The sequence below is a fragment of the Ranitomeya variabilis genome, chromosome 6, assembly GCF_051348905.1.
Source record: "Ranitomeya variabilis isolate aRanVar5 chromosome 6, aRanVar5.hap1, whole genome shotgun sequence".
NCBI lineage: Eukaryota > Metazoa > Chordata > Amphibia > Anura > Dendrobatidae > Ranitomeya > Ranitomeya variabilis.
The window spans coordinates 444,822,250-444,834,839 of NC_135237.1; the positions used below are offsets into that span (position 1 = coordinate 444,822,250).

Consider the following 12,590-nt stretch of genomic DNA (forward strand, 5'->3'; position numbering starts at 1 on the left):
TAGACCTTAACAGCTCATTTACATATTAAGAAAAATATGGATTACTGTAGACCAGAATATGACATTGTAGATCTTAAGGTATCATTTTATTCAACTTTCTATGATCTGCATGTCTAGCTAGACTGTTTAGGTTGGTTGATCCTGCTGACAGATTCCCTTTATGCATGCATGTTTGTAAGCTAGCTAGAAAATAATAAACTATTGGCAGACATTTCTGGCAAGACTGGAGATTCTGAAATTCAACAAATAATCTAATAATTACACAAGATCTCTACAATTGTTTTCGCCAGGCACCAGACAACCTTCCTACTCCCAGCTTCTGTTATGTTCTTGCTATGCGTCATGAAAAGGGCAGCGACAATATAAAGCAAGAAGATTCTCTAACCGATCGGTACCTGCCACCTGTAATCCGCAGCCTTGAAGACATCCTGCAAGTAATTCTCTAAACATGAGATCTAGCAGTAAAAGAACATAAATAATTGTGGGTGAATTGTGGATAAATTACTGCATCTAGCAGTAAAAGAACATAAATATTTGTGGGTACATTTTCCCTAATCCACTATGAAATGCCAAAGTAGAGTAACGGCTGAATGGTGGATTTCAAAAACTTCAAGAATATTTGGGAAAGAAAATAAAGACGGGACTGTAATGCTTTATTAGCTTATTAATGGCATCATGCTTGTGCCACTGACCTATTTACACAGACATCCTGTCGTGTCGTGCCCGGCTGTGTTGCTGCACCGTTTAATTGTAGCCATGGCATTGATACTTAATACAGCGCTTTATCTATATCCACCAGTGTTTCCATTTTACTTCCTCACCGTTGTTTATTATTCTTTCTCTCCACCTTTCTTTCTAGATGGCGGTTTTGAGCCAGCGATGCAGCTTTTGGGCAACAGTGATATATGTTCAGCCAGAGGTAAAAGGTTTATGTTTTGGCTCAAGAGAGTGGTTGTTTAGAAGAATGTGACTAATGCTTCTGCATGTGAATAATGAAGGAAACTACAGTAGTTCATCAGGGGATTGTGGACCTGCCATAATTAACACCAATAAGTACAGTATGTACAGATATGGTTCATTTAGTCTCATGGGGAGAGGTAGAATGTGCAAATCTGCTGTAGCTAAATGTCAGCAGGGGAGATCACACCTTCTCTGTACCTATTTCAGAAGGGATAGTCCCATACAAGTTGTCACAAGATGGGGTCTACCCTGTACTTATCACTCAATCTTTCTCCCTAGAGGAGCTTACGGTCTAATTTGCCTATCTTATGCACACACTAAAGTTAATTTAGTTGGAGATTAATTGAGGTAAGTGCATTTTTTCACATAAACTTTTATTAAAATGTTTGCCGTAAATTTATTGTTTTCAGGGCATTTAAGTTAAACGGATTGTAAAGCTATTGCAAACTTTATTATTGTGAAGTATTACTGTATGGGTATACAGTGGATATAAAAAGTCAGGTGTATGTCATGTAAAAGAAATCATACAAAGAATAATCATTTCAAAACTTTTCCCACCTTTTATATCATCCATGACTAATGAACTGGAGTATAAGTTGGAATGCATGCAAATTAGCAGCATGTTCACACTGGCCATTAAACAGACACAACGCAAGACAGAAATGAAATGAACATATACCCTGCTGTTTTACTTAGAGCAGGTTATATGCTCATTTTATTTCTGTCTTAGGTTTTGTCATCTATAATCTGTACAATTCCATTGACCAACCAACTGAAATAGAGTAGTTGCATAAGTGTGTAAACACTATTATAATTCAGGATGTGGTTGTGTTCAGGATTAGCCAATCACATTAAAACCCATGTTAGTAGTCAGTACACAGCTGCTATCATGTAAAGTGGTTCTGGTAAACTCCATATAAAGATTAGCTGTTTTAGTTGGATTTTCCTTTTTATTTTTAGATACATTATACAGCAAGGGCTGTGGTCTGTAAACAGCTTACAACATAGCTAAAGGATCTCATTGTCGAAAGTTATCACTCAAGAGAAGGGTATAAAAAAAGCTTTAAAAGCATTAGATGTACCATGAAACACTGTGAAAACAGTCATCCAGAATTCACTTAAATTTTGCACAACAGTGGCATTACCTAGAACTTGAATGTCCCTCAAAAATTGATGAAAAGACCAGAAGAAAATTGTTCCGGGAGGCTGCCTTGAGGCTTTCAGCCAAATTAAAGGAACTGCAGGAAACCACATGTGATAATAATTTCCCTTATTTTTTGTATGTCTGATCTGTTCAAGACAGGAAGCATTTTCTTGCAAAGATAAACATCCAACCCTGGCAATATTTTGCCAAAGGTTATATAATCTGCTGAAAGCATTTGGAGAAAGTTTATGGCATGATGAGACCAAGAATGAAAATGTTGGTAAATATTCCAAAAGGTATGATTGTTGCAAAGCCAACACTGCACATCACCAAAACAACATCATACCCACAGCGAAGCATGATGGAGGCAGCATTATGCTTTGGGGCTGTCTTTTTTTTGCAAATTTGGGATTTAGCCAAGGTGGAGGGAATTATGAACTGTTCCGAATATCAGCAAATAGCTGAAAATGAAAAAGAATTTCACATTTCAGCATAGAAAAGACCCTAACCATTCCTCCAAATCAAGAAAATATTGGCTTAGGCTACTTTCACACTAGCGTCGTGCACTGCACGTCGCTATGCGACGTTGCAGCGCACCGACGCATAGTGTGGAAGCACCGCACAACGGGGGCAGCGGATGCTGTTTTACATTGCATCCGCTGCCCCATTGTGATGTGCGGGGAGGCGGGGACGGAAAAGACACCACCGACGCACAAAAAAGCTACATGCAACTTTTTTTGTGCTGACAGTCCTATTCAACATGACGCAACCATCGCACGATGGTTGCGACGTGTGGCAATGCGTCACTAATTCAAGTCTATGGAGAAAAAACGCATCCTGCAAGTAATTTTGCAGGATGCGTTTTTTCTACAGAACGACGCATAGCGACGTGCAGTGCACGACGCTAATGTGAAAGTAGCCTTAGCCAGAAGATGTTCACAGTATTGGAATGATCCAGCCACAACCCAGATTCCATTTGAAAAATTAGGGGGAACCTGAAGAGAGCTGTGTACAGCAGATACCATTGCAATCTGACAGATTTGGAGCTCTACTTTACGTTAGAGTGGGCAATGATTGCTAATTCCAGACGTACCATGCTAAAAAATTCCTACCCCAAAAGACTGAATACTGTCATGAATTCAAAGAGTAAGGGTATGTGCACACGATGCAGATTTAGTGCAGAACTGCAGCAGATTTTCTGCTGCAGAAACGCTGCAGAACTGCACTGTGATTTACAGTACAATGTAAATCAATGTGAAAAAAAAAAAGCTGTGCACATGGTGCAAAAAAATCTGCTCAGAAACGCTGCAGATTTCAAAGAAGTGCATGTCGCTTCTTTTGTGCAGTTCTGCAGCGTTTCTGCACCCCACCATGATAAAAATCTGCACTGGTAAAATCTGCACAGAAACTGCATCAAATCTGCACCTGCGTTTTCTGCCAAGAGATGCAGATTTAGTGCAGAAAATTCTGCACCACATTTCCTACGTGTGCACATAGCCTTATTTAACAAAAAGTTTGAGTGTACATATTTATGCAACCATATTATTTTAGTTCTTTATTTTTCTTTTTCCAGCTAAAAAGAATTCACTTTGTTTCTCAATGGATTTGTACATATTAATGATGACATTGGGCTATGTTCAAACTTTGCGTTTTGCTGCATTTTTTTATGCCAAGTGTAAACTGCATTTAAGCTGCTCACAAAAAGCAGATTTTGCTTAGTTTTTGCTGCATTTTTTGTTTAGGTTTTGCTGCTTTTTTGTCAGGGTGCGATTGTCTGTTGTTCATGCTATTAAAGTTTAGTGCTTAACCCCTTCACAACCTTGTCCTTTTCCGTTTTTGCATTCTCGTTTTTCACTCCCCTCATTCCCAAAGCCATAACTTTTTTATCTTTCCGTCAATATGGCCATGTGAGGGCTTATTTTTTGCGGGACATGTTGCACTTTTGAACGACATCATTGGTTTTAGCATGTCGTGTACTAGAAAACGGGGAAAAAAATTCCAAGTGCGGTGAAATTGCAAAAAAAAGTGCAATCCCACACTTGTTTTTTGTTTGACTTTTTTGCTAGGTTCAATAACTGCTAAAACTGACCTGTCATTATGATTCTCCAGGTCATTACGAGTTCATAGACAGCAAACATGTCTAGGTTACGTTTTACCTAAGTGGTAAAAAAAAATTCCAAACTTTGCTAAAAAAACAATTGCGCAATTTTCCAATACCTGTAGCGTCTCCATTTTTCATGATCTGGGGTCGGGTGAGGGCTTATTTTTTGCGTGCTGAACTGGCGTTTTTAATGATACCACTTTTGTGCAGATACGTTCTTTTGATCGCCTGTTATTGCATTTTAATGCAATGTCGCGGCAACCAAAAAAAGTAAGTCTGGCGTTTCGAATTTTTTTCTCGCTACTCTGTTTAGCAATCAGGTTAATCCTTTTTTTATTGATAGATCGGGCAATTCTGAACGCGGCGATACCAAATATGTGTAGGTTTGATTTTTTTTTTATTGTTTTATTTTGAATGGGGCGAAAGGGGGGTGATTTAAACTTTTATATTTTTTTTCTTTTTTTCATATTTTTTTAAACTTTTTTTTTCGTTTTGCCAGGCTTCAATAGCCTCCATGGGAGGCTAGAAGCTGGCATAGCCTGATTGGCTCTGCTACATTGTTGCGATCATCAGATCGCTACTATGTAGCTGAATTACAGGCTTGCTATGAGCGCCGACCACAGGGTGGCGCTCACAGCTAGCCGGGATTAGTAGCCATAGAGGTCTCAAGAACCTCTATTGTTACTATCCTGACGCATCGCTGACCCCCGATCATGTGACGGGGGTCGGCGATGCGCTCATTTCCGGCCCGATGGCCGGAAGCGCCGGATAAATGCCACTGTCAGTATTTGACAGCGGCATTTAACTAGTTAATAGCATCTGGTTAATCGCGATTTCATCCGCCGCTATTGCGGGCACGTCAGCTGTTCAAAACAGCTGACATGTCCCAGCATCGAGGTGGGCTCAGCGCCGGAGCCCACATTAGAGCAGGGGATCCGACTTCCGCAGTAATAGTACGGCGGACGTCTTGAAGCGGTTAAAAAAAAATCTTATTCAATTTCATTAGGTTTTGGCACCAAATGCGCAGCAAAACCTGATACCTGTGTTTTTGCAGTGCTTTTGCACTAACGATTTGACAAAACAGTCAAGAAAAAAGTTTGTGCATGAGATTTCTGAAATATCATGTACTGTACTGGGAAAAGCAGCAGAAAATGTGCATAGAAAAACTGCATAAAAACTCAGCAAAAAACAACGTGTGAGCAAAGCCTAAAGGTGGCAACAGTTTTGAAGTAATTCTTCTTGGTTTGTTTTTGTTTTTTTTACAAAAAACTTGATATTTTAACAGGGGTGTATAGATGTTTTATATCCACTGTAGATATAAGAACAATTTCTTATCTATGTTATGCATGTTGATATTTATATTCTAGGTGTGTGTGTGTGTGTGTGTGTATATCTATCTATCTAGCTATATACACATATATATACCGTATATACTCGTGTATAAGCCGAGGCACCTAATTTTGCCACAAAAAAATGGGAAAACTTTTTGACTTGGGTATAAGCCAGGTATGCATTGTCCCCTCATCCCCCTCCTTGTCTGCATGGCTCCTTATCTGCATCCTTGTCTTCATGGCCCCATTTCCCATCCTTGTCTGCATGGCTCCTTATTCCCATCCTTGTCTGCATGGCTCCTTATTCCCATCCTTATCTGCATGGCTCCTTATTCCCATCCTTGTCTGCATGGCTCCTTATTCCCATCCTTTTCTGCATGGCTCCTTGTTTCCATCCATGTCTGCATGGCTCCTTATTCCCATCCATGTCTGCATGGCTCCTTATTCCCATCCTTATCTGCATGGCTCCTTATTCCCATCATTGTCTGCATGGCTCCTTATTTCCACTATTGTGTGCATGGCTCCTTATTCCCATCCTTGTATGCATGGCTCCTTCTCCCTATCCTTGCATGCATGGCTCTTTACCTCCATCCTTGTATGCATGGTTCCTCATCCTTTTCCTTGCATGCGTGGCCCCCATGAGAAAAGCATTAAAACAAAAAAATATTCTACTTACCTTCCCTGCGTGCCCTCGCTGCATCTCATTCCAGTGCCAGCAGCTCTTCCTGCCGAACGATCATGTGTTCGCGCTTTTTAAGGGAATGAATATTCAACTCTCTCCACGCCTATGGGAGTGGAGAGAGGTGAATATTCATTACCCTAATGAGCGGGCACCAGTGATCGTCCTGGCAGCTGCTGGAAGGCTGCAGCTGTAACTGGGTGCTCTATAAGGGTATGGCTCCACGGTCCGGAGGGGCGGCGGTATCGCCGCAGCGGCAAAGCCGCTCGGCGCTAAGCCCCGCCCCCTTTCTGGGACGCGATGGTGCCGGATGTGTACAGTACACATCCGGGATCATCGCACCCCGCGCCATAGGGCCCTGTGATATGCCTTGCGGGGACGCTGCGTCCCCGCAAGGTGTACGGACATGCTGCGATCTTAAAAGACGCGCAGCATGTCCGGAGTCGCAGGGCCGCCGCGTGCGGGTTTCCACGCATAGTGGAGACGGGATTTCCTAAAATCCCCTCCACTATGCTGGAACATCTGGACGCTGCTTGTTTGACGCTGCAGCGTCAAACAAGCAGCGTTTACTTACCGTGGAAACATACCCAAAGAGAAATTAATATGCATTGCCAGTGCAGTGAATATTCATTTCTCTTTAGCAGCAGGCAAAGGCCACCTGCTCCTGCCTCCTGTGACCTGCCGCTCCCCCTCCTCAACGTCTTCTGGGACAATGACTCGTGTATAAGCCGAGGGGGGCGTTTTCAGCACAAAAACATGTGAAAAACTCGGCTTATACAGAAGTATGTATGTGTGTATATATATATATATATATATATATATATATATATATATATATATACACACTGCTCAAAAAAATCAAGGGGAACACTAAAATCCCACATCCTAGATATCACTGAATTAAATATTAAAGGTGTAAATCCTTATTCATTACATAGTGGAATGTGTTGAGAACAATAAAACCTAAAAATTATCAACGTAAATGACAACTAATATCCCACGGAGGTTTGGAGTTGGAATGATGCCCAAAATCAAAGTGGAAAATGAAGTTACAGGCTGATCCAACTTCAGTGGAAATGCCTCAAGACAAGGCAATGATGCTCAGTAGTGTGTGTGGCCTCCACGTGCCTGTATGACCTCCCTACAATGCCTGGACATGCTCCTGATGAGGCGGCGGATGGTCTCCTGAGGGATCTCCTCCCAGACCTGGACTAAAGCATCTGCCAACTCCCGGACAGTCTGTGGTGCAACGTGACATTGGTGGATGATGCGAGACATGATGTCCCAGATGTGCCCAATCGGATTCAGGTCTGGGGAACGGGCGGGCCAGTCCATAGCATCAATGCCTTCATCTTGCACGAACTGCTGACACACTACAGCCACATGAGGTCTGGCATTGTCCTGCATTAGGAGGAACCCAGGTCCAACCACACCAGCATATGGTCTCACAAGGGGTCTGCGGATCTCATCTCGGTACCTAATGGTGCTCAGCCTACCTCTGACGAGCACTTGGAGGGCTGTGCGGCCCTCCAAAGAAATGCCACCCCACACCATTACTGACCCACTACCAAACCGGTCATGCTGAAGGATTTTGCAGGCAGCAGATCGCTCTCCACGGTGTCTCTAGACTCTGTCACGTCTGTCACATCTGCTCAGTGTTTACCTGCTTTCATCTGTGGAGAGCACAGGGCGCCAGTGGCTAATTTGCCAATCCTTGTGTTCTGTGGCAAATGCCAAGCGTCCTGCATGGTGTTGGGCTGTGAGCACAACCCTTGTCTGTGGTCGTCGGGCACTCAGACCATTTTCATGGAGTCGGTGTCTAACCGTTTGTGCAGACACATGCAATTTTGTGGCCTGCTGGAGGTCATTTTGCAGGGCTCTAGCAGTGCTCCTCCTGTTCCTCCTTGCACAAAGGCTGAGATAGCGGTCCTGCTTCTGGGTTGTTGCCCTCCTACGGCCCCCGCGACAGACACAGCAAACCCTCTTGCCACAGCTCACATTGATGTGCCATCCTGGATGAGCTGCACTACCTGAGCCACTTGTGTGGATTATAGAGTTCATCTCATGCTATCACGAGTGTGAAAGCACAACCAACATTCAAAAGTGACCAAAACATCAGCCAGAAAGCATTGGTACTGAGATGTGGTCTGTGGTCCCCACCTGCAGAACCACTCCTTTATTGAGTGTGTCTTGATAATTGGCAATAATTTCCATCTGTTGTCTATTCCATTTGCACAACAGCATGTGAAATTGATTGTCAAATAGTGTTGCTTCCTAAGTGGATAGTTTGATTTCACAGAAGTTTGATTTACTTGGAGTTATATTCTGTTTAAGTGTTCCCTTTATTTTTTGAGCAGTGTATATATAATGTATGTTGCAGTTTTTTGTTACCATTAAATGGAGAAATGGATGCACATACCATCATGTTACTGTTTTAGGCTGCTGTATGCTCTGTTGACGTGATCTGTTATAGAGTTTTGCAGTTTGCAGAGTTAAGTCCCTTCATACACATTAGATACTATATTTTTCGAACCAAGAAACTCACCTAGGTTTTAGAGCAGGAAGTTAGTAAAAAAAATTGAAGCAAACAATGTGGTTAATTCTGTAGTAATATCCCCTAAGCTGGTATATATATATCTCCCCAATCCAGGTAAACATCGTCCCCTCATCCCCATCCTGGTATGCATGTCCCCCTCATCCCCATCCTGGTATACATGTCCCCCTCATCTCTATCTTGGCAAGCATGGCCCCCTCATCCCTACCCTGGTGCGCATAGTCTCCTCATCCCTATCCTGGCATGCATGGCCCCCTTATTCCTATCCTTGTAATCATGACCCCTCATCCCCATCCTGATATGTATAGGCCCATCATCCCCATCCTGGTATGCATGGCATCCTCATCCCTATTCTGGTGTGCATGGCACCCTCTTCCCCATCCTGGTATGCATGGCATCCTCATCCCCATCCTTGTAGGCATGGCCCCCTTATCCCCATCCTGGTACGCATGGTGCCCTCATCTCTATCCTGGTATGCATGGCCCCCATCAGAAAAATGCTAATAAAACAAACCTTCCTGCGCTCCCTTGCAGCTTCCTGTTACGATGCCAGCAGGTGATTTATGCTTGTAAGCAGCGCATGGCAGTGACATCATGTGCTGCTTACAAGCAGAGGATAGCTGACAGAACACATACTGCTCTCCATGCCGGGACTATAGGCATGTGGAGCAGTGAATATTCACTGATCTTTAATAGAGATCACAGTGTTAGCCACAGCCACCCGCTTCCTGCAGCTGCTGGGCTATTAAAAATCAATGAATATTCACTTCTCTCCATGCCTATGGGAGTGGAGAGCACTGAATATTCATTTCCTTAAGTAGCGGGCACGAGAGGAAGCCTTCTGCTGTGTCTATCAGCGTGTCCGCTGATATTTAATATTAATATGCACTGCTTTCCACTCCCATGGGCGTGGAGTTCAGTGAATATTAATTTCTCTTTAGCAGCGGGCACAGGAGTTAGCCACAGCAGCCGGCTCCTGCCTTCTGTAACCCACTGTTCCGCCGATGGCGCTCCACCACCTCCCCACCACAGCCAAAGCAGGTACATCCAAACTATAAGACTCACCCCCCCATTTTCCTCCACATCTCTGGAGGAAAAAAGTGCGTCTTATAGTTTGAAAAATATGGTAGGTGTCGGCAGCATCATCTCCCTACTGCTCTATAAGCAGGAACAATTACCTTATTTACAGAGAGAACAAAATGATATGCCGCTGAAATTCCATAGTCCAGATAATTCTCCTTCATTAATATGATCTGTTGAGTTATAGTAGGGAGACCCACATACACAATTGAATGTCGGCCGATCACACTATTTTTTGCTGGTTCATCCGACTTTAGTCTCATGTGTATGAGGACCTTTATTTTTTCCATCAAAACTTAAAAACCGATCTGGTAGGGATTTTTTTTGTCACTAGGATGACTAGGATTTGTTGGGAATCTTCTTTTTTAAGAGCGTGATATAGGAGTCCTTATATTTGCACATATATTATCAGATTTTTGTTAGATGATGAAAAAAATGGACTCAGAATCTATTCAGTAGATGCAGTTTTTTTCTTTGTCTTATCAGCTGCTGACACATACAATACTGTACTGCTACTGTTCTTAAGACACAAAGGAAGACGCTGACATTTGATGTCCTGAAGTGTCCATTCCTTATCTGTCCTTGTGGCTGTCTGCGCTCACATCAGCCTTCCTGTCTGTGGAGCTGGAGCCCTTGAGTGAGAAGGATGAATCCTACTGATTAGTCCTAGTCTAGCTCATCCTGGCATGTGGAACCAAGTGTGCTACTGATGAAAGACTATTACAGCTTATTTGTGACATCTGATAGAGAAGAGCCGGGAGCCGTGTGTATTGTGCATATTGTGGACTGCGCTTCTTGCATTATGATTGACACTATAAATTGTGGTACATGAAAGATATATATCTTGGTACCGTGGATAGGAAAATATTTAGAATTGAGAGTCCTCAGTGGTTGATACCTTTTCTGTTAGCCATTAAAAGGTATCAACCACTGAGGACTCTCATCTATATATATAATTGTCTAAGGGTCACTTCCGTCTGTCTGTCCTTCTGTCTGTCACGGATATTCATTGGTCGCGGCCTCTGTCTGTCATGGAATCCAAGTCGCTGATTGGTCTCGCCAGCTGCCTGTCATGGCTGCCGCAACCAATCAGCGACGGCCACAGTCCGATTAGTCCCTCCCTACTCCTGCAGTCAGTGGCTGGCGCCCGGCCCCGCTCCATAGTCCCCACAGTCACGGCTCACAGAGGGTTAATGCCAGCGGTAACGGACCGCGTTATTACTCACTCCGTTACCGCCGCTATTAACCCTGTGTGACCAAGTTTTTACTATTGACACAGCCTACGCAGCATCAATAGTAAAAACATTTAATTTTAAAAATAATAAAAAAAAATAAAAAATCATTATATACTCACCTTTCCCGCTCCTCGCGATGCTCCGGTGACCGGTCCACGCAAGCGGCACGTTCCGGTGGCAAGGATGGTCTGGGAGGACCTTCCATGACGTCACCGTCATGTGACCGTGACGTCATCACAAGGCCTGCACGAGCAGGACCTGCCTTGACGTCACGGTCACGTGACCGTGACGTCATCACACCCTGGGACTGGAAGCTGCCGCCTGCACCCCACACAGGCAACAGAACTACAACGCGCCTGCGGAAGGTGAGTATGTTTATTTTTTTAACCTGTGACATACGTGGCTGGACAATATACTACGTAGCTGGGCAATATACTACGTGACTGCCCAATATACTACGTGGCTGGGCAATATACTACGTGGCTCTGTGCTGTATACTATGTCAACTGGGCAATATACTACGTGGCTGGGCAATATACTACGTCACTGGGCAATATACTACGTGGCTGGGCAATATACTACGTCACTGGGCAATATACTACGTGGCTGTGCAATATACTACGTCACTGGGCAATATACTACGTCACTGGGCAATATACTACGTCACTGGGCAATATACTACGTGGCTGGGCAATATACTACGTGACTGCCCAATATACTACGTGGCTGGGCAATATACTACGTGGCTCTGTGCTGTATACTATGTCAACTGGGCAATATACTACGTGGCTGGGCAATATACTACGTCACTGGGCAATATACTACGTGGCTGGGCAATATACTACGTCACTGGGCAATATACTACGTGGCTGTGCAATATACTACGTCACTGGGCAATATACTACGTCACTGGGCAATATACTACGTCGCTGGGCAATATACTACGTGGCTGGGCAATATACTACGTGGCTGGGCAATATACTACGTGGCTGGGCAATATACTACGTGGCTGGGCAATATACTACGTGGCTGGGCAATATACTACGTCACTGGGCAATATACTACGTGGCTGGGCAATATACTACGTGGCTGGGCAATATACTACGTCACTGGGCAATATACTACGTGGCTGGGCAATATACTACGTGGCTGGGCAATATACTACGTCACTGGGCAATATACTACGTGGCTGGGCAATATACTACGTAACTGGGCAATATACTACGTAACTGGGCAATAAACTACGTGGACATACATATTCTAGAATACCCGTTGGAATCGGGCCACCATCTAGTGTCTAAATATTTGTATAAATTGTGGTGACATATAGAATTCATTGGATTATAGATCCTCCTGCACTAAGTTGCATTTATTTCTTGTCCGTACTGTCAAGTCAGAAGCATGGCAATGTTTGATCATTCCTGGGACTGTAAGAGAACAAGATGTAAATGTTAAAAAGCTGCACTCACAGACTGAACTGATTTCAGCTTTCTCTCCCACTGCGTAA

General features: G+C 43.6%; 1 protein-coding gene across 1 annotated transcript in view; it reads left to right on the plus strand.

The window, feature by feature from the left end:
* SPIDR (scaffold protein involved in DNA repair) overlaps positions 1 to 12,590 on the plus strand; it is a 783,664-nt gene that overhangs the window by 722,410 nt on the left and 48,664 nt on the right. The window contains exons 13-14 of the mRNA XM_077270463.1: positions 291 to 434; positions 860 to 919. Of these exons, the coding sequence (XP_077126578.1) occupies positions 291 to 434; positions 860 to 919 (204 nt within the window). The remainder of the gene's footprint in view (positions 1 to 290; positions 435 to 859; positions 920 to 12,590) is intronic.